Genomic DNA, 22195 nt, shown 5'->3' with positions numbered 1-22195 from the left:
AGTGTTCTCATTGTTCAGTTCCCACCTATGAGTGAGAACATGTGGTGTTTGGTTTTTTGTCCTTGCGATAGTTTGCTGAGAATGATGGTTTCCAGCTTCATCCGTGTCCATGAACTCATCATTTTTTATGGTTGCATAGTATTCCATGGTGTATATGTGCCACATTTGCTTAATCCAGTCTATCATTGTTGGACGATACAACTTCACTACATAGAAAATCAAGGTCAATGCTTCATGCTTTTGTCTGCTAATTTAATTAGTAATAGGAGTGAGGGATTGGAATGTGCTTTCAGGATACGCATTAGTTCCTTTTGCTACCTTAGCAAGTAATTTAATAGAAACCTTATGTACATTTGCACTTTCAAGTATGTGTGCTGATGAAAACTCACGTGATGCATTGATACTAAAGGCCACGTTCTACCCCGTTGAACACAGGGAATGCATATGGTAGTTCATCTTAACTAAACCTAAGGGCTCTTCGTAAAATACCTTAAACTTTCAAAAACCTAAAAAGCAGTTTGGGCAGCTCTAATGCACTTGTATTTCTGATGGCAGATGACTTTAATCCCTAGTTTTCCCCAACCATCAGTCACTCTTATATGTCCTTTCTCAGGACTTTCAGAAATCATTTTCTAAAAAGCCACGTGAACTACTGTGATTATGCCACCAGACACTATTTAGATAAATCCTCAGAGTTTATTCAGGTAGTTTCAGTTGCTGTCTTGCCATTCTGTTTCTGCCCCTGTATCATGTCAATTATTAGATTTTTAATAACATAGCAGAAAATGAGTTGCCTTCTGCTGCCCAAGGGTCTTTTTCCATGATTGTAGGAAATGAACATTGAAATGATAATCTCCTGAAGGCTCTGGCTTATGGGAAGAGAGTTATTTGTTATTATTTTGTGTAGCTTTGAAGTTGACACTAGTATGACTATGTTGCTTTTGAACCACATGAGAGAAAGTAATTTAATGTTCTAGGATGTAAATACCGCAGCTCACAAAGATTGATTGAAGTGAATGAGAAGTTCATGTGTTGATATTAATGTGCAGTGGAAGGGATGTCTGAGTTTTCTTTTTTTGAGAATTATTAAGTTAAATGCCTGTCATTCTCCTATAGTGTGTGTGTGTGTTTTACATCATGGGCCCACAAAGAGGCCATAGCTCCCATTTAAACCTGCTGTCCTAGACAAAAATCCATGCACACTCATATACATATTTTAGGTATACAGACCAGAGAATGTGAAGGGAGTAATGTCCTCTGTGGGCTGGAAATGATTGCTTTACAACAGGAATTCTGTCTCAATGGAATTGCTTTACTTCAGGGAAAACAGAAATGGGCAAACTGCAGTGGTCTATGCAGGTATGGATGAACCATTCTCACACCTAACCAAGCAATGTTTGCTTTTCCTCCTCCTTTCTTCCCATCACTAGTTGCCATGTACCGAGAACCATCTTTGCATGATGTTGGGGAAACGGTCCCGAAGCCTGGGGTGACGCCAAGTAAAAGCACAAGTGCGTCTGCAATAATGAATGGAGGCAAACCAGTCAACAAGAGTAAGACAACATAGCCAGATCCTCACAGGTGTTGTGACTTATTCGTCCTGAGCACAGTTGAGTGATTTATCCTCACCAGACATTCCTGCTCCGTGGCTGAAGAGCAGCAGGAAGTAAGCTAATGCTTATTCTTTGCTGTCTCCGAACTTCTCTGTTGCAAGTGGATAAATCTCAACCTGTTGCGCCCCCCACAACAAGAAGACACCTGGATAACCAGCTAAACTCAGACCATGGAATGCCCTACCAGATATGGAATGCCTTTTTAATATCTTTTCTGTGACTGTGACACTTCATGTGAATGACATACTTCACAAGTACACTCGATACCTTGCCTGCTGACAGCTACCCTTAATCCTTTTTGAGTCCTGTTTCAGCGAAATCTATGTGTTTAAGTTCAATTTTGTAGCACACAAATAATATTGAGTAATTTCTAGTTAGACGCTGTAAACCTGTGCTATTACGGATTTCTCTTCTTCCCATTTTTACAGGGCTGCTCGCTCCACTGTCTGTGACCTTTTGCAGGGATTTTGTTCCTCTAAATCTTAAATGTTGCAGTTGGCTTAGGTCGGAGAGCAATCAGGGAATCAGGAAGCCTTCTAAACCTATTATTACAAATTGCATCTATAAAGATTAAGATTGTTGTCTCTGGCTCACACTATCGATTAAACACACATATACGCTCTGTCCAGTAGCAGATACTGTGCTCCCAAGGTCGGCATTGCCTGGGTGGGAAATGGCTCAAACACAATCCAGGGAAGCTCTCTATGATATGTGTTTGACATCCCCCTCTAGTTTCTTTGTGTGTGTGTGTTTTATACATATCACAAGCTTACTGGTAATGGTAACATTTGCCTTGCCCAGCGAGCAAGACCCACTGGTTTTTGAGAAAGTGGGTCCAAAGATTTCTGTAGGCCTTGTAGGCCTGATTAAGGTTCATTTTTCATCTAATCTATTAATTCTCATTATTTGGAAAAAAAAAAAAAAGAAAATCAATAATTACAACCTACAAGAATTGCGCTACCTAAATCCATTTCAGATATACTCCGTCCTGTTTTTAATGAACCAAACTTAACGCCATCCCCGTTTCTGGCTGCGTTCCCCTCATACTCAGCAGAGCATGGGCAAGACGGCTGTTGTGTTCTTTCCTGCAGCAGCAATGCAAACGTTAGTTATAAATTAATTAGACTTTAATATTTTTGGTGTTTAATGACAAGTTTTTAAACTGGACATATTAGGAAAAATATTTTTTTTAGCTCAGCATGCTGAGTCCGGTACTGTGTATTTCACCAGTACATGCCTCTAGCTCAGCATCTGGGGCTCCTGTTGCCCAGTGGCTGGGTTAGAGGTGCCTTGCCATGATCTCAGAATACAGTCTGTTGAATTATCCTAGATGAAAATAAAGGCAAACCAACACATTCATCCATCAGGATTTTGGTCCATTCCATTTATTTTCTTTTGTTTTATTTTGCATTCTTAATTTCCTTTTTAGTTTAACACTGTTTGAGCTTAGGGAAGACAACTACCAAGAAAGGCCAGGAACAGTTGACTACACAATGAAGATTCCATGCAAAATGTTCAATATTGGATCTAAAGGGGTTCAAAATGTTTCATACTAAACTGTTTGGGAATATATTTGTTAACTCTGTGTACACCTAATAAAATTCAATGTTTTCTTCTCAGAAGAGTTCATTGAGACCAAACTGAACCTCATTTACTGAAAATTATATGTGGGATCAATGTACTGGCCTCTTGTTATTCTTTCTATGTGGGAGGATGACCCAGTCATCATTTTCCCCATCTGCACTGTATTTATTGGGAAATTATTTTGTCACTGCTTTCATAAATCTTCTTCATGACAGCCCTTGCCCAGCATTAAAAAATTCTGGCCTGCTTAGCTGATTAAAGGTTTAGTATAAATTTAACTGTTTATGCTTATTTCATTTTCATATTGGATTCTACTTGAATAAATAAAAGGTTAGCAGAACGTTTGAGTAGATTTATTGTCAATGATGCTAAATTACAAATCTAACAAACAAAATGATTGATTCCTTTGGTCATTTTTGATTTGGTGTTATGTCATCTTGAAGCCTATTGTTTTTAACAGGAACAGTTAAAATATATTAGATAACTTCCATTAACCAATTATTTTCAGAAAACATAGATCCCATAATATGTGGCCAACTATATGAGTAATTAACTAACTTGTAATCCAGTTAAATAGGCTTATAGACACTACTTACAGCAGCAACACTTCACTTCACACAAACACACACACACACACACACACACACACACACAGAGCAAACACCCCCATCTATTTGTTACTGATAATTAGCCCTACTTGCTGGTTTCTTTTTCCCCTGCAAGTCTGTTTATTGGTTTAAATTAAGACAAGATTTATTTTTGTAAATGACTGAGATTTATGTAAATGTGTATCTCTGTTGTGTTTTATATATGGGGTGTCTATAAGGGCATTTATCCCTATGAAGGATGTCAAATACTTTCTTCTAATATATGTTTAGACATATTGCAGAGGGGTCCTTGTTATTTGTAATTGAGTTAGGTCATTTACTTTGTGTCTGGTCTCACCTGTTGCATGGGAAGAGGACAGCAATGATGAGCTGCATGTAGTAGGTACCTGTGTATCAAGAACTGTTGGTATGTATTGCTAATTTGCATACAAAGAGTTTGTCTGTCTGCATTGTAGTTTGTGTTTAATATCATTTGTTATATTCACAAATACAACATATTGAATAAAATATTTATATGAAGGCATATTAAAAAACATCAAACAACTTTATGTAACAAAATGGCATTGCATTACTCACCAATATAGAGAAATGTCATGTAAATAAGTTGGTAAACTCAATTTCCCCCTTTACCATGCCAAAGAAAATTTTAGCTCTTTGATGATACCTCTCTTGCTATTTGTTTGGGATAAGACTTCACCATTTTTTTCCCCTCAGAAATTAATTAAGTTTGCTGTTATTAAGTAAGAAGTGCAATCTGTCGCTACTGATGTTCCGTATAGTAAATCTGATGGAATTCATTTGTATTTAGACCATGTGTTTTGTACCTCCATGTGCATATGTCCATTGTTTCAAGTCTCTATAATACTCCATTCCTTCTGCATGCATATCTGGTGTGGGAGGGTTATTTCTACTGATTTGTTATAGTAGCTGATTGCTTTGCCAGTCCCTCAACAATGCTCAGAAATGTTGTTTTGGTATTTCAAGTGACAGCATTTTTGTTTTCTAATATAAGATTGCTTTTTAAAACATTTTGCTACCACTTTACTTGGAAAAATTAGAGAAGACATGACAATTCTCCACCCTATGTAAAGAGCAAAATGGAACTGAACATCATTTCATTACAAATCCTGAAGAATTTGGAGATTCTTGCTCTAAATGTTTGCTTGTCCTGAATGTTTTTGGGTAGCAGTGGCTTAAAGAGATCCACGATGGGTCCAAAGGACTCCCGCTCCAGTTCTTCTAATAGTTTGCCTCTTGGGGAGCAAGCAGAAGTTCTTTATCATACCTAGCCACTTGCTTAATTAATGCTTTAAGCACTAAAAGTTATTTTTATCAGGATGAACAATATCAGATTTGGTTGTCTTTAAAAGCAAAAACCAAAAACTTATTCTTTAAGTAAGTTAGACACGTATCACTTCATTTAAAATTATCTCCCTAATATTGTGGATCATTAATATTTGATACATATTCAAAAAGAGACCACATTGACTAACATCCAGTTGAGAACAAGATGAAAATAATTGAAATTTTTTTTCCATTTTAATTCAGAACAAGGCTATATCAAGGGAAAGCGACTGGGCTAAATCCTCAATTTTTTTTTTCCAAAATGCAGGCATATCAAAATCCAGGATGTACATGGTCTTACTTTGAGTGAAATAGTAGTCATAGCTGAGGTTTCTTAGCCTACAATGTGACATAGGGCCTGTTGACTCTCTTGAATATGGAGTAGGGTTTCAAAGTGTTGACAGTTGAGTCTGCAAACTAAGGCTGAGTTATATTTTAGTTTTGTTTTTTTTTTTTCCTGGTTTTCACTAAGTCTAATTCCAATGTCTACTGGCAGAGATTGTATTTGCATTTGAGGTAGTGGAGGGCAGTACTTTCCAAGTGCTGTTGGAATCCAGATAAACTCAAGGAGCCCAGAAAGACAATGGGTATAATGGCTCTCCTCTTATGACTTAGCACTTTAGTTGACTTTTTTGAAAAAGTCCTTGGGTGGAATACCTCAGTGATGATTTGCCAAACAAGCAGCGTTAGTGCCAACACCTTCTCTAAACTTGCTGCATCCCTTCCAATTGACATTAATCCCACTGCAACTTCCTAAAAACAGGAACGAGCCAATGAGATTTGCTTATTTTCTCTCACCCATTACAAATAAGTTTGTTCTTGCCCTGCTTGTTTTTTAGAGGGAGTTTCTATCATAGAGTTGAAAATCACATTTAAGAAGGAAAGAGTTTATGTCTTTACATGTAACTATTTTATTTTTTCCAATCTAAATTCAATCACTTCTTAATCGATATATTGGTGTTTGCATTGCTGGCATCAAAACCACACATACACACACAAACACACACATATACACAAACATAGTGGACAGAAATAAGTAAAAATATTTCTGTTTTCAAAGAAAAAGCATTCCTTAGAGTTTAGGTACCATTAACTTCTACTATAATACAGTTCCGGTACTATGGTTTCTAACTAAATGAACACTAGAACAGAGCTGACTATATTTTCATCTTTGTCCAAAATTTTAGATGAATCACATTTTGAACTTTTTATGGTATGATAATTTCTCCAATATCTAAATTCTTTTTCTGAGAAAACAAATGCCGAGGACATTTTTGACACTCTTCTTACATGAGACTATGAAAAAGAGCAGCACTTTTGTTGTAGTTGTTGTTGTTAATAAAAAGGATAATAACATACAGAGGATTATAAGAAAAATAAGACATACCTGAGGTTTTGTGATGAGCTATAGAGAATCAAGGGCAGTTCCAGTGGAGCTGAGGCTGACAAAGTACTGCCCAGCTGCCAGCCAAATCCACCCTTAAGTTGCTTTTGTATGGCCTGGGAGCTCAGAAGGAATTTTTTAAATTTTTTTTACAGCTTTAAAGTATTAAACAGAAACCAACAAAGAAGAATATGAGACAGGGACGTACGTGGTCCGTAAAGTTTAACTTTCTGATCCTTAATAGGAGGATAAGCGCCGTGATAGAGAAATCCAAAGGTCATTTGTATTACGATGGCTAGATAATGTAATGAATTCCAATGTCTGTGCATCAGCGAATACGTCATCAAAATTGCTACAAAACAATAATAATAGGTTGTTCACAGCTTAAAATGTTTAGGTAGTGAAGAGGAAAGAATATAACCTACATTGTTTATTGACTACTTATATTTCCCTCATTTTACGGAAGAGATCTATCAATTTACGTACTCAATAATAGAACTACAACATGGTTGCATTCCTTAATCTCAGGATAGAGATAACAATTTTTATAAATCTATTACATTATGAGAACATTGTTAGTACTATAAAAATCAGCATCAGTTAAATGTTCTCTTAAAATAATTTTCAATATTAAATTTTTAAGTAACTCAGTGGATGCATATTTTCCTTATTTTTGGAAATTTGACTTATAAAGTTTAAGCCATGACTAGAATATTTACATCATTAAAATAAAATTTCCAAGTAAAAATTTTCATCTTAAAGTAATACGGAAATGATTTTGCTACATTATTCTAGGATTTTACAAAATAATTCACCTTTAGAAAAAAAGTGGTTTTTTTTTTTTTTTAGCTCTAAATAATTAAAGGTTGCCTAAACTAATGTGTATAAGTAGATTTACCTGTAAATATGTAAGGGAAGTCCCAATTATTGTACACTTTCATAATTCAATGTGAATTTCATACAAAGCAAAGTTTCACCATTAAGAAAATAAACATTTTGTTCCTATCACTGAGTGAATATTTGTAATTTCTATTTAAGCCATTTCTAGATTTTTTTTTTTTTTTTTGGTCCTTTGTGAGCTTCTGAGATTGGTGCCATTTTATCACAGTATTTCTCTTCTTGACTTCTTTGCATGACCCCAGGTTTCCAGTAAGTAAGGTATCCTTAGAAAAAAAAGTATTTTAAGGGAAATGGATGCATACTTCAGGCCCATTTTATATGTAACTCAATAATGTCTTTTTAAAAGGCCACATTACCATGGAATAAATTAAAATAAAAAATCAGATTTCTTGTACGCATAACCCCTGCCCAGTTTTTAAAATGTGATCCCTTATTTCTAGAAACCTAAAATAGATATCCCTGAATAACAATTCATTTTTAATTATCAGTAGATATATATACTGACACAGAGTATAAACAACTTCTGTCACTATTTATTTAAAATGTTAAATTGTACATTTTTCATAATTTCTTTAAGAGAATCTTCTTTGGTGAGTTTAAAGTGAGAGTAGACAAATAACTTAGTGGCTAAATGATTTAATGTCAGATGACTTAATGACCAGTTTTTGCCCTTGATCCAGCCCCACTCTGATATTCTACCTCCTGTGTGTTTGTCTTCATTGTCCCCATATTAAAATGGTGACTGATACGGAATTCTGGAAAAATCTGATCGATTAATTAATGTGAATATGCATGTTTTCCTTAGATTCTAATATGGTCTTTCTTGTGTAAGAATGTGGATTTCTAATAGCCATATAACTCAATGTTTCTCAGTTTGAGCCCTATTGACATTTGGGGCTGGATAATTCCTTGTTTGGGGGCTGTCCTGTACACTGCAGGATGCTGAGCAGCATCCCTGGCCTCTACCCACCAAATGTCTGCAGCATACCTTCCTACCCGACCCAGTGTGACAATCAAAATTGTCTGTAGATGTTGCCAAATGTCTTTTGGGTGGAAAAATTGCTCTCGTTAGGAACCACTTATGTTAATTATGGAAGAAACTTTTTTTTTCTAGTGTTATTTGCATCTAAATTTGCATAACTCATTTCTAATAGGTACTCGGATTTCATTCGTAATTCAGAAATAGAAAAACATACAATGGTCTTTTTAACCTGTCCTAGTGGTGAATATACATGGTTTCCTTCGCATTTATATGTTCTAATGGCCCAGAAAAAATAAGAATCCAGACCTCTTTCATGTAATTGTTAAGGATATTCTGAGCCAAGCCAGATTTCACATGCATTTCCATTCCATCCATCCCAGCATTCACAGTTTCCACAGCTACATATTCCATTCCCTGCAATAAAATACATATAGGTATCATGATTATGATCAAAGTGTGCCAAATTTAAACATGCTATTATAAATCACAAGTGTCCACAATGAAATCATTTCATTCATCCTTGGTAGATTTTCTTATTGTGCAATGATGTTATTATTACATCTTATTAAGCAGCTGCGAGACGTCTAATCTTTCAAACAATTAGTGGCATGTATTTGGTGCCACCCTTTACCGATCAGATAGTCACCATCCTGTATCACTCCAGCTAGGCTTTTAGGTGACAATTTTGTTTTCCCTTAAAGAGCAAGTTATATCTGACTTATGAATAAATACAGAAAAACATAAGGTTCTTTGACATAACATGAGGCAGGCCAAGTAATCAGTGAAGAGAGTCTTATGTAGTAAGGATGGGCAGAAAGCAAAGGTCTAACTTAATGACACACACAGAGTCATCTTTTACCTTCAGCTAGAGCTGAGGAGAAGTATACATGTCTCTGTTTCCTCGTAACTTGGCTAAACAAATGAATTTATAACCAATTATGAGGACTCAATAAATTAGGATAGCAGTGGCTATGACACGGCTGAGCCCTCTTTATACCTCTCCCCCATACACACATCCAGTTCCCTAAAAGCAACCAACACATCAACTAGTGGTACCCAGATTCTGTTTAAAAGAATATTCCATTCCCTATACCATGTTCAAAGTAAAATGGTTGCCAACAAAATTCTTTTCTGTGTTCAACATACAACTGCACACATGTGAGTTTGAGGGTGGGGAGGTTACTTTGTGGAAGGATCCCAAATAATCACAAAATTAAGCTTCATTCTCTTGTATTCTTCTATGCCTAGGAATAATGTGAGGCTTTTGTGAGGGCTTTTTCCCAAATGCCCACTTCGCCTTTGGTAGATATTTCATATTCACGGTTGGCCCTGTTGGTCCAGCCACCTAAAGCATTGCATGACGAGTGTCTCTTGGCTCTATAACAAACTGTGGCATACAGCAATTAGAAAAGGTTAATACTGCACCTGTACAAATGAGACCATCATGTTTGTCGCAGTCTCTGTCATCACAGTCACAGAACTCCCCAGAAATATACCACTCTTCAGCAGAACAAATGCACTTCCCACAATGACAAGAACCTGAAATTACAAAGGCTATTACTCACCATCACCTTATAACTAAAGGTTTCCATCTCGAATAGAATATCGTTGACACACTGACAACAGGCTTCTAATAACCCATCATCCAAAGGTAAAAGTTTATTGAATGGCTGGTTTCTCAGAGGGGAGCTTTACTTACTGTAATTCATAAAGGTCACCCAGGAAAGCCTTCATTATGGATCTAGACAGTTGCAATTAGCCTTGAGCAAATGTCCCATGGCCCAGTCTGGTTGAAATGTCAATGAGAGCAGGATGGGGTTGATTCTTATAGATGGTCTTCCAAAAAAGTATTCAAAAATAGATTTTTTCCTCCTAAATTGAATCATGTTTTTAAAGTGCCTGCTCTTTAAAGGAAATGAATAGGGAATTGTATTAAATTAGGTTGCATTTCTAATTAAAACAACTACTAAATTATTGTGCTTATAATTTTGGATTTTCGTTTACATGATTTTCTTGGAGTAGGAGCACACCTGCATATTGGGTGGCTAATTAAAGTGCTAAAAATGCATACAATCACTCAGTATATTTGCCTTGTGAGACTCATCCTCAGGACTCTCTGTCATAAACTAGGATAGCTCAAATTACTCCCAAAGTTCATATTTTATGAGGCTCTGGATTCAACTCTTTTTCCCTCCACTTCACCCATTTCTCCTACCTAACTAAAAAACTTCCTCTTGGTTATTTAAAATATCTTTACTTACTGAGTAAAAATTTTATTAATGATATATTTAAAATAAAAGAAAATAAATGAGATGATGAATGGTATCCAAGACAGAAGTTCTCTCAGTCTAAACAGCTTTCCATGACAGACTAAAAACCCTTACATGGAAAAACTGCCTCAACGACAGCAGGAAAGACTTTACAATGAAAAAGAAACAAATACAAAGGACTTTCTTTTCCTTCTGTTTCCTTGGGTTGGTTGTTCTTTCCAAACATGACTTCCATTTACTAAAAGATGGCTGTATTTTTTTGAGTCAAAATCACGTTGAAAAAATGTGCAGTTGAAAAGAGTATTTTGACATATTTAACAAAACTGCAGAATTGGTAAGTTCAAAATATATTGAAAAGGGGCAAGAATCAATCATTAGTGCTTCTTTTAAAACACAGTGATTAAAAATGAGTTTACAGCCTGGGTGATTAAAGTGATCAGGAAAAAGGAGTTGTCATCACAGATATCATGAAAGGATTCAGGTTCATGTGTCTCAACTATGTGATATTTCATATCAGGGAAACTGGTATATGCATTTCAGCTGCAAAAACCCCCAAAGTCCAAATTAAATGTTTTTCATTTCTTGACACACTTCTCAAAGTAAGAGTGCAGTCAGAATTATTTATATTGTGACAATTGTGTTTTTTAACCTCTTGCGTAGCTATGGCATAATTGTATTTAGTCTTGACTTGTTTTCCTGAGGGTCCAGGTTGATTTGCATGCTCTTGAGGAAATATACACGTCTTCTCAGTTTTAATAATTGACTGACAGCCCTGTGGTTTCTCAGGACCCAGTGAGCTGCTGCTCCCAGGTCAGTCTGCAAGGGATGCTGGTTCCCTTGTGGTCTCATCAAGGTGAGGAATTTCCTGATTTTAGAGATTTCTTTATCCTAATTTTGAAGACTTTCTTTCACATTTCTAGGCATAAAAAAATGTGCAGCACTCTACTGCTTGTTTAACAAATGGATAGTGATATATCTGCCAACGAAGACCACATGGAGTATTTCATTGACTATCAGAGAAGTTTCCTCGAAAGGCACCATACTTAGTGTTTTATTTCCATGAGTGAAGGAAAATTAGTTATTTGAAGTATTTGGCTGTCTTTAGTTGTTTCTAAAGTAGTGCTGATTTTATATGCCCATAATATTCATATATACACCCAGGATATCATTTTATATATGTCACAATTCATGAAATATCTTATATTTCATCTTCAAACTTATCCTCTGGCCCTGGAACTATTCTAATCACTGCTCTTGCTTCTGGAATGCTTAGCTTCATGCCATAGTAGAGCATTTTCAGAAAACTGGTAAGCTCAGCTAAAGCTAATATGGCATATATGGATAGAACATTTGATGAGTAAATTCCAGTTCTGAAAGTCTACTAGTCGCTGAAATACTTAGAATAAAAAATGAGGATTGATTTTGTATGTGTCATGAAACAGTAGCATTTCTAGGTCAGCATTTTCCCAGCTGTGTTATTCTTTCCTGTTTGTCAATGCTCAGTGCATCTTAGAGGTAGGAAATTATTCTACTGCTTGTGAAACTAGAACTAGATAGCACATAGTAATAACACAGTGTGAATAGTTATTAGGACCTATTATAGCACTTTTCCTGTAGAACGCTCTAGCTGTTTTCTTCCATAACATGGGTCAAATTGTGCCTCTCTTAAATGGGAAACACACAGGGAGAGGGTTCCATCAGACAGATGTAGGCTGCATGACTATCAAGAGGTGAGAAATGGTTCAACTCAGCTGGCCAAGACCCACTCACACCCCTGAGACCCAGCCTAGCCAGAGAACAGCTGGCTGATCTTGGCAGGAGTTTTAGGGCAGATAGTTCATCACCACAGCACCACTAATCCATTCATTTTCTTTCTCAATATAAGGACCCTTGAGAATGTTCCCATCTCCCTTCTGTGCATTTTTGCTGGCTTCCATCCCTGGGGAATCAGCCACATTTTCTCATGTGTCTTCAGGGCATCTTAGGACGTAGGAAAGGGAAAGAAATGAAATTTTACCTTCAAAGATGAGAATGGGAGAGAGAATAAAGGAAACTGTCCTGGACCTCACAGGCAATAAACAAACAGTTAACTGAAGACTTCACTCTGATTCAATCCACTCTTCTTTTTAGTGATCTGCCTATCTGTGATGTATCTCCAGGCAAAAACTTTCATATACAGTAGTTTAAAAATGAGCTGTTTCTTCCCGCAGGTCTGACTGCACAGGCATATTGAGCGAGGCAACTTGAACACCAGGCTGAGGCCAATTTTGTGAAGCATCTTTCACTCTTTCTCTTTTCTGGGGATGTGTGACAGGTTGTGGGTGGGTGAGTGAGTGTGTATGCTGGACTTCTTTGGATGATGTGGGACCCAAGAAGTATCACTGTGAGAGTTTAAGGAGACAGTTAATGACATGTGTTTACAGCCATTGTCACACAACAGCATCTGTAAGAAGATTGGACGTGATTATCTGGATCTAGCTTGAAGTAATCAAGGCAAAGATATAATTGTGTAGTCTTGGAGCCAAATAAATAAATCCCCAAATGAACAAAACAACCCACAATGAATTATATCATGTACTTTGCAAAGGTAGCTAAGCTTAGGGAAGACCCGGCACTGCACTAACCTCATCTCTCTTGGTTATTCACAAAAACAATTTGAGTCTAAGGGCAAGGCACCTTTGTCAGTTGCCCATTCCATTACTAATGTTGGACTTTCTTTTTCATTCAAGCCTGACAAAATGCTGCAACCTGACATCCCAGCAGGCAGTTTTCACTATTGTACTAACTACTCCATCTGTTATGAAGGTCACAACAATGTATCTTGTTTTAAATTTTTCTATGGAGTGATTTATTGTCTTGGCTATAAATTTGTAAAGAAATAAAACGCTATTTCTTCATCGTCTCCTGAGGTGACAGCTTTATTCACAGCTCATGGGAAGTGCACGTTTCAGCCTTTTGGTGGGTACAGGCCACCATGGCGATCTCATGCCCACTGCTAAGATCTGTCCCATAATCAAATAAAGAAAGAACTTGAATATCTTTTGTGACCATCAGGGTGAGGGACTTTCATTGACAAATTTGAGAAAAATGATAAAAAATTTGGACAAGTCCATGAAATTGATCTAGAAATACATGGCCCCAGTCAAAAAATCGGAAACAGGTTTTTCTTTTCCATCACCATGTTAAAGTCCCTTAGTCTATTTCATGCATTACTTTTCCTGGGGTTCTCAGGGTGGGTTGTGGGGTAGTGCTCCCCACTGGAACCAGGAGTAACTGTGGCATCCCCATTATCCTCTGCGCCTATCATAGATCACAGTTCCATGATCCTGGTTTTATCCCCTTTCGTCATCGATAATCCAGCATTGATGTCTCCATAACAGGAGAAAAGAAGGGAGATCACGATCAGCTGCTGCCAACAGTCTGGAGGCCCGTCCACTAACATGAATGTCAAAATGTGCAGCCTTGAGGCAGCTTTCATGTTCCCTTTTAAGTTTAAGGACTCCCAAACTCCCTACCCAGTGAAGGATAAACAAATAGTTTAGACAAATATGCTTTCAACCCTTCATTGATCTCTGAATATATCGCCACCACCCAAAGCAAACAATTTGCAAAGGCATTAGCTAGAGGGACTCTTTGGCTTTGTTTTGTTTTGTTTTCAGGAAATGCCTTTGAGTCAATATTTAGTCAACCTATTTTTTTCTTTGTATTTTCTACATTTATGATGCTGAAAGATGAGAATCTTTCCTAGGGCTGTAATGACTTTCATAAGCATATTTATTTTCTGAGAAGAAACAACTCTTGTTACATGACCTTCAGTTTAGGAAATGGAAGACTGCTATTTGTTACCCTGGAGGGTATGGCTTTGTGTGTTCTTCCTGTACTCGCAGTTGTACAGGTCTTAGGGAAGACCCGCTTATGGAAAGTGTTAATGATTCAATAGTGAGTGTAGTAAACACACAAACACAAACAATAGTTGACTCTTAAAATAAACAAATATAAATAAGCACACTAGTGTTTTAATACGTATGGGTATCTTTTTCAGTAGAGCTTCTGTGAAAAGCTTCTATTCTTATCCCAGTGACAATGCCATTACAGAAAACCAAGTAAAAAAGTATCTAAACTTAAGTGCTCTATGTCTGAAGCCATGCTCAGAGGAAAAAAAATCTAATTCAAAAACTATTCATTCTCAGTATCTTTTTATACACAGATCATTCCCCTCTGATAACATCTCTTTTATTCTCTCCTACTTCTCTCTTGCAGTTTAATTCCATCCCTGCCTCCTTTCCTGCTTTTCTTCCTTAATCTCCTTCTCCCCAATTCTTTCCCTTGTTTTCTTCCTTTTAACCTTTCCTTCTTTTTGGTTGTCCCAACACAGCTTGAATTCAAGGTAGGTGTTTCTAGGGGTTGAAGCCCCCTGAGAACAGAACTGGTGGAAGATTTGTTTGGGGCTTGAGATTAGATTGAATTAGTGAGAGAACAAACAAGGCACAAAGCGATTGCTTTAAACTCATTTTCCACCTGCCTGCTGTAATGACATTAGGTTGATGGCATGGCCTCCTTGCCTGAGCATTGTAAATACAAGTGTTGAACACAGAACTCCTGGAAACCAAGGACACTGTCATCTATTGAAGTGAATACATTTGCATTCATTTTCATCCCCCTTCTTGGCACCACAGATAGTCACAGCATCCATCCTCTTTGATGTCTGAAGTTCTGCCAAAAAGTCTCTTTCAACTTGATAGCATTGGTCTTGCATACGAGGCAAAACAAAAGCTACTGTTTAGGGGACACATGGCACATCTTGCTTCAGAGACCTCCTTCCTTCGTGTGTGGCAGCCTCACTGGTGTGGTTCTTTGGCAACAGGATTCAGTGTCTCTAGTACACTTTTGCTTTGCTGTCTTCTTCAGAAAATTATTTACCTGGTCATCCTGACCAGCAGAGGTTTTGAGGGTAAATGAAGCTTCAGCCAGAGCTGTGCCTTGTCAGAAAAAAAAAAGTGTGTCTGTGGTGTAAAGAGGATACTGAGCTGAAGAGGAGAGCTGGGAAGCCCCTAACTTCAGTTTCTTTGAAGCGCTGCTCCCCAGACGTGAGGTGAGAATCTTTCAGGCTCCCTGTGTCTTCCTAGTCACTAGCAAAGAACACAACAGCGTTCTAGATGATGCCATATGCATTACAATGGCAGGATTTTAAAGTCCCTTCAAGAATAGTATACAGAAACATCAAAATCAAGGTGTTCAAAATTTAATCTATTAGCATTCTTTACTTAGGGGAATCCTCTTCCAATTTGTGTGTCTGTGTGTGTGTGTGCATGTGTGTAGGATGGGAGATGGGGAAGGCTTGCTTTTTCCTTTAATATGTTTCCATGGCAAATGTTTTATTGGGTTGGTGGCTTCTATTCAACCAACTTGTAGGTTATAACCATTTGGCAGGCTTTTGTTTTCTTTGTTTAATTATTACCTTTTTTTTTTTTTTTTCTGGGAGATGGAGTCTTGCTCTGTTGCCCAGGCTGGAGTGCAGTGGTGTGATCTCAGTTTACTGCGGCCTCCAGGTCCTGGGTTTAAGCTCCTCCCCTGCCTCAGCCTCTCAAGTAACTGTAATTACAGGTGTGAGCCACAATGCCTGGCTAATTTTTTTGTGTTTTTTTTAATAGAGTAGATTTTTGTATTTTTCACCACGTTGGCCAGGCTGGTCTAGAACTCCTGACCTCAAGTGATCCACCCGCCTTGGCCTCCCAAAGTGCTAGAATTACAGGCATGGGCCACGGTGCCCAACCGAACAATTACCTATTTTCTTATATCAGGCTGCACATGTTTACTTGGAACAATTGGTGATTTTTAGGGCAAAGAAAATTCCATCAGACTTGTGGGATACTACCCCTCCCCCATAGCTTTTGTTTCCTTTTTAAAAAAATTAAACTAAATATTTTGTCTCCTTTTATGTCTTCTCACACCTTCAATCTTCCCCTGCTCCACATACAGCTAAATAATTTAGCCCCAGAAGTTCCCAAAGTCATATCTTTGGGCAGCTCAGATGCTTGTGATTACTTTTCTGTAGTTCTGAGCTGTGTTGTTTCAGAGGTGAGCCCAATAATCATTCTTTTGCCTTTTTTCCCCATTTTTGGGTCCATTTAGTATCTGGTATATTTTGTTGTCCTAATTTCTTGATAAAAGTATTAATTCTATTTCATTCAGCAATAACTTTGCATACAAGGATATTTTTGCATGAATCCTCTCACAGGCATTTCATTTTCTTAGATCCAAAACTTCATTTGGTTAATCTTCAAGCTTCAAGTTGGGGACAGCAGAGGACATAGTGGTTTGCTTTCATGCAAAGTTCAGTCTGGGAAAGACAGTTGCTACATGCTGTTCTACAAATCATGTGTCAGAACAGGAATGGAGTCCAGGCACCAGCAGAGATACTCACCCTTCCCCGAGCACAATATGCCATCTGCTGATTCACACAGATTCTTGCTTTGTTCTTCCGTCATGTTACACTTCCGCGGATGTTGGCAGAGCTTTCCAAACCATCCTCTCTCACAAACACAGCGACCACAGGAACATGTGCCGTGGCCTGTGAAGCAACCACAGGAAAGGAGTGAGAGGAGAGGATGAGGAAATAACCAGCTGAAGCAGAGAGTTTTAAGAAAGAAATGTGTAAACCATAGGATCTCATTTCCCATCCAACACATTCTTCTTTATGCATAGTCAATTTGGCATGTAATTGTTTGAAAGAACTTACAACAGAGTTCTAGCTTAACATAATAAATTTGAATGTAGCATAGGAGATGACTTGAGAGAAAGAAATCTTGCAATAATTTTAAATGGAATTATACCACCTTTCTTGATAGAAAATACTTCTTCATTTGCATTTTTATCAGTATGGAGTCTTAGCACTATTCTTCATTGCACACACCATGCCATCCAGACCAATTTGCAAGGCTAGTCACATTACCACTGGTGGCAGTATTTATTGATTGTTCTCCTATTGCTTACTAATAAAACAAAAGGGTAACTTTCATACAAATGGCATTTGGCACTATATTAGTTTATCTGTATACCTCTCTGCTTACAAATAACAACAGATACAAGTGGAAGTAATGGTGTCTCTCTATTATTGCATAAAAATTAACATTAGCTTGGATTCATGTTTGGCACATTTTTTTTGGTTTGGTTCCTGACATTGGTTCCTGGTTTTTCAGATGTTTATCTTTTGGTATATATGTAACATTGTATTTGTGACAGCTATATACCAGGATGTACACCTGTTTATTGCCTGCCACCAACACACCATTAGATTGCATGATATTCCATTTCAATTTCTTCCATTTCAGTTTCCGCTCAACCCTTTATTCCTTTTCCTGATATGTGCATTACCTTACAGCAGGGTCTCTCTGAATCAACTATTTGCCTAGCGAAGAGTTACTGAGTATCTGTTATCAACAGAGCATTTTGCTATGCACTAGGGGATACAAAATCAAGCACCATGGACAAAGTGGTCCCTGCTCTTCTCCCAGGGACAGATACGCTCATCATTCACACTGATTAGCCTCTCTGAAGCTGTTGACACCGTTCTCTCCTGACCATGTGCTCTGGCAGGACCCTCAGGAGTGAACCTTGCTCCATCTGCTCCCCCTCCATTCAGCTCTCCACAGGGAGGATGAGTAACCAATGCTTAATGGTTTGCAATTAATTATTATAATTATTTTTTTCTTTTTTTTTAGGAGTGATAGGAATTTCTTTAATTTCTACAGAAATCCCTCTAACAGTTTAGTGGAGAATGAAATAGATGGCTGTGAGAATTGAGAGCATGAACGTGTGCAGACTGGTGGAGAAGCCCAAGTTTTGGCATGAGAAATACAGTGAAAAATGCAGTAGAGTAAATGGAGTGAAGGACACTTGCGAGAATGCGGATCGGTAGGAGGTGGTAAGTAACTGTGGTGAAAAGGTTTTTGATCACTGAGAGGTAAGCAGAAGTCTCCTGGAGAGGGTTTCTTGGAAAACTATTTTTTTTTTGTTTTTTTTTTTTGCTTTTTAAATTAAATGAGAGAGATTTTCCCTGGGTTATACCACATCCCTACCTCACAGGCCATGCAACAAGTGCCTCCTAACAGCCAGAGAAGGTCTGGGAGAGCGGTTTTTTAATCCAGCATATGTTGCTCCCCTGGAGAAAATTGGGATCCTGAAAGAAAGACAGGATACTAGGAACGTCTGACATTCTTTTAAAAAATATTCTGGGAAAAACATCGGATACGAATGGGGGACTACTAAATTTGCAAGAAAAATGTCGCTGCCATACCTTTAACATGCACTCAATCAGCAAGTGCTCTGGCACTTTCTAAGGCTAATGACTGTTCTTGTCACACAGGTTAGCAAAAAAGGAAAAAAGTAAATAAACAAATAAATGAGGTAATTGTGGTCTTTTTCACCTAGCTTGATTTACATGCAAAGTAAAAACAAAGAAACAAACAAAAAACCCAAAAACTGAAACCATTAAAGTTTAAAAGTAGCATGCATGTAAACATGTGACCGATAATTGGCTCAGCCAGATCGGAACTGACTCTAGTTCCTCTGATTCCAATGTCTACACTCTTCCCAATGTGTTGCTTTGCTTCTATATTTCACTTTAGAAAGTGAGACACAGCAGGATTTCTTAATTCTTGTCTCTTTCAACCACCACATCATTTGAAGGTATATATTTGATATTCACAGGCACTTTCTCTCCTTGCAAGTCTCTTCTCTATTGGCATGCCACAAAATTCTCTTGGCCTCATTCAACACTCCTCCTTTGTCTCTATTTATTCTTCTACTTTTTTTTTTTTTTTTTTTTTTTTTTACTGAATGAATAAGTGCAGGTATTCACCCAATGTTTATCTTTAATCATCTTTTTTAATCTCTCCATAATTTCTTTTTTGAAAAATCCATTAAATTTTGGGCTTTCAGATAACTGCCAAGACCACAGGGCTGTATCTCCAGCCCCTGATTTTCTCCTACATTCCCCTTTCATGATTCCACACTTTGTGTTCTATTAGCATCCACACTTAATACCTCCAGAGCTACATAGGCAGGGTCCGACCCATAGACCCTGGCGGAACGACGGATGAACAAATGCACCCAGACACAGGTATCCAGTGAAAGAGTGGGCTAGGGGACCAGGCTGCTCACAGACACCAGACACCAAGGAGGGTGCTGTAAAGAGTCAGCAGCCGTGGCCCTGACAAGCTGGCACTGCAGGCATTTATTCAGTATAGATTTAATCACAAAGGCTCTGAGTCAACACACTTGTGGGCAATTTACATGGTCTCTCCCGTCCCGTCCCCTCCCCTCCCCAGAGAGAGTAGTCCTGCACTCAGATGATCAAAGGCCAGGTTCCAAGGCCTATGTTAACTTACTTATTTAGATTAGTTTCACCAGATAAGAGAATCTGGCTGCCTTCAGCCAAATCCTTTTCCAAAGCTTTTGTAAAATCTTCCAGCCTTCCAAGAAGGTTTGCATCTTCTACAATTTTTCCCACCACCCTGACCGATCTCCTACATCCATATATGATTTTCTTTCCAAAAGCTGCTTTTTTGTCTTTCTCATTTCTTTTAATGTAACAGCTATCCTTTCAATCAACCAGTTCATGATGTTTTGAGTCTCATTTGAATTTCCCTTACTGCACTCATCCAGCGTGTTGTCAAGTCTTGTTGAAACCACCTCCAACATTCCCACTTACATCACCATCACAACGTTGGAAAAAACTTCCTGTCATGTCTCTCCAATACTCTGGCTCGTAGATTCCTACAGCACAACTTGCCTTGATATTTAGTCCCATATAACTTCCTAATACTCATGGCATAGTTTACCTACTCTAGCCTTTGTTATGTTTTAGCTTCTTGAAAAACAGAAGCTACATTTCCAATTGTACTCCTTCTCTTCTCCCTTTAACCAAACTGGCCCATTCATTGTTTCCTGCACATTTGTCATGCTTTTCTGACCTCATGTTTTTGCAGAGATAGAAGTACCTTTCCCTTACTATACACATTCAGGTTCTGAGTAATTTTCAAAGCTCAGCAAAAAGGGACTACCCTTCTGTGAAGATTTACCTAATATCCCTAAGTGAGACTCATTGTCTCTCCTCTGAATTTCTGTAATACCTTATTTTTTTTACCTCCTGTGGAACTTTTTTGACTTCCATCTCATGGTATATAGTTATGTGTCAAATGAATCCACTACTCTACTATGAATTTTCTGAGTATTACTTCTGTCAGCACTGTAGTCTTCAGAGTGCCTAACTCAATGCCTGAGACACAGTGGATCTTCAAAAACTTGGAGGAGATTGAAATTGTCTTTTTCAAACATCTTTCTCATTTTTACCCACAAATCAAACTGTAGAGTAGAGCCAAGTTAGAAAACTGGCACCCCTAAGCCCCTATCTACTCAATGAATAATTGTTAAATTGAGTACATCTTTACTTCTCCATGAAAACCAAAGTCCACTTAAAGTCCAGATGTCCTTAAAGAGTTAAATAAAAAGTTGTCCATCTTTGAAGGCAGAGAATCTGTTGTACAAGAAACCAAAAATGAAGAGAAAGAGAGCTTCTAGTACCAGCTCAATTGGGCTATGAACTTCTCAAATGCTCATGTTTCTTACTGACCCTAGGTTGGTAAGAATTATCAACAATTTGACACAACTGAAATCATTTAATCTGTATTGCATAGAAAAATATTCTGTCTTTTTTTTTGTTTTCTGCCTTCTTTTTTTTCAAATTTAATTAGTACTATATGGAAAATGAAAATACATCTTATGAAAATGTGTAGGATACAGCAAGAGTAATACTTGGAAAGAAATTTACAGCATGAATGCAATCAGAAGCAACGAAAAATATAAAATCAGTGATGTAATCTTTCACTTTAAAACACTAAAGAAGAGCAATATAAAACTAAATTGGTCATAAGAAAAGAAATACAATCAATTCCATGACAAATCAATACAACTGGAAATAGAAAACCAACAGAGAAAATCAATAAAACAAAAGTTGGCTATTTGAAAAGATCAATAAAATTGATAAATATTAGGCCAGGCTAAACAAGTAAAAAGAGAGAAGACACAAATGTTCAATATGAAAATTAAAAGAGAGATGATTATATCTTACATTATGGACATTAAAAGGATAATAATAGAATATTACAAACAATGATTTGTCCAAGAATCTGATAACCTGGATCATTTGGACCAATTCCGTGAAGACACAATCTATTAAAACCCACATAAAAAGAAACAGATAATTAAAGTAGACCTATGGCTACTTTTTTCTACAATATTTTTTATTATGGTAAAACAGATATAACATAAAATTTACCATCTTAACCATTTTAAGTGTATGGTTCAGTAGCATTAAGTATATTCTCATTGTCGTACAACCGTCACCACCATCCATCTCTAGAATATTTTCATCTTCCCAAATTGAAACTAAGCACCCATAAAACAGTAAGTCCCATTCCCTTCTCTTCTCAGCTCCTGGAAATCACCAT

At 37.4% G+C, this 22195-nt stretch overlaps 2 protein-coding genes across 9 annotated transcripts in view; one reads left to right on the top strand and one right to left on the bottom strand.

Annotated features, from left to right (window-relative positions):
- FGF14 (fibroblast growth factor 14) overlaps nucleotides 1–13587 on the top strand; it is a 693562-nt gene extending 679975 nt beyond the window's left edge. For both annotated transcript variants that reach the window (XM_009427196.5, XM_001150157.8), the window contains exon 5: nucleotides 1431–13587. In XM_009427196.5, coding sequence (XP_009425471.1) covers nucleotides 1431–1567 — 137 coding nt within the window. In that variant the 3' untranslated portion in view covers nucleotides 1568–13587. The remainder of the gene's footprint in view (nucleotides 1–1430) is intronic.
- ITGBL1 (integrin subunit beta like 1) overlaps nucleotides 3494–22195 on the bottom strand; it is a 297260-nt gene continuing 278558 nt past the window's right edge. For 3 of the 7 annotated variants that reach the window (XM_009427199.5, XM_054665533.2, XM_063792299.1), the window contains 4 exons: nucleotides 17110–17256; nucleotides 9841–9954; nucleotides 8722–8829; nucleotides 3494–6885 (listed from right to left, as the gene is read on the bottom strand). In XM_009427199.5, coding sequence (XP_009425474.1) covers nucleotides 8738–8829; nucleotides 9841–9954; nucleotides 17110–17256 — 353 coding nt within the window. In that variant the 3' untranslated portion in view covers nucleotides 3494–6885; nucleotides 8722–8737. Of the gene's footprint in view, nucleotides 7697–7944; nucleotides 8830–9840; nucleotides 9955–17109; nucleotides 17257–22195 lie in introns of those variants that run through there. The other 4 variants (XM_001150034.4, XM_054665531.2, XM_063792298.1 and 1 more) reach the window with 2 other exon arrangements.

This window comes from Pan troglodytes, chromosome 14, assembly GCF_028858775.2.
Source record: "Pan troglodytes isolate AG18354 chromosome 14, NHGRI_mPanTro3-v2.0_pri, whole genome shotgun sequence".
Taxonomy (NCBI): domain Eukaryota; kingdom Metazoa; phylum Chordata; class Mammalia; order Primates; family Hominidae; genus Pan; species Pan troglodytes.
Note: the sequence above shows the minus strand (reverse complement) of the source record. Positions and strands in the feature narration are given on the sequence as shown.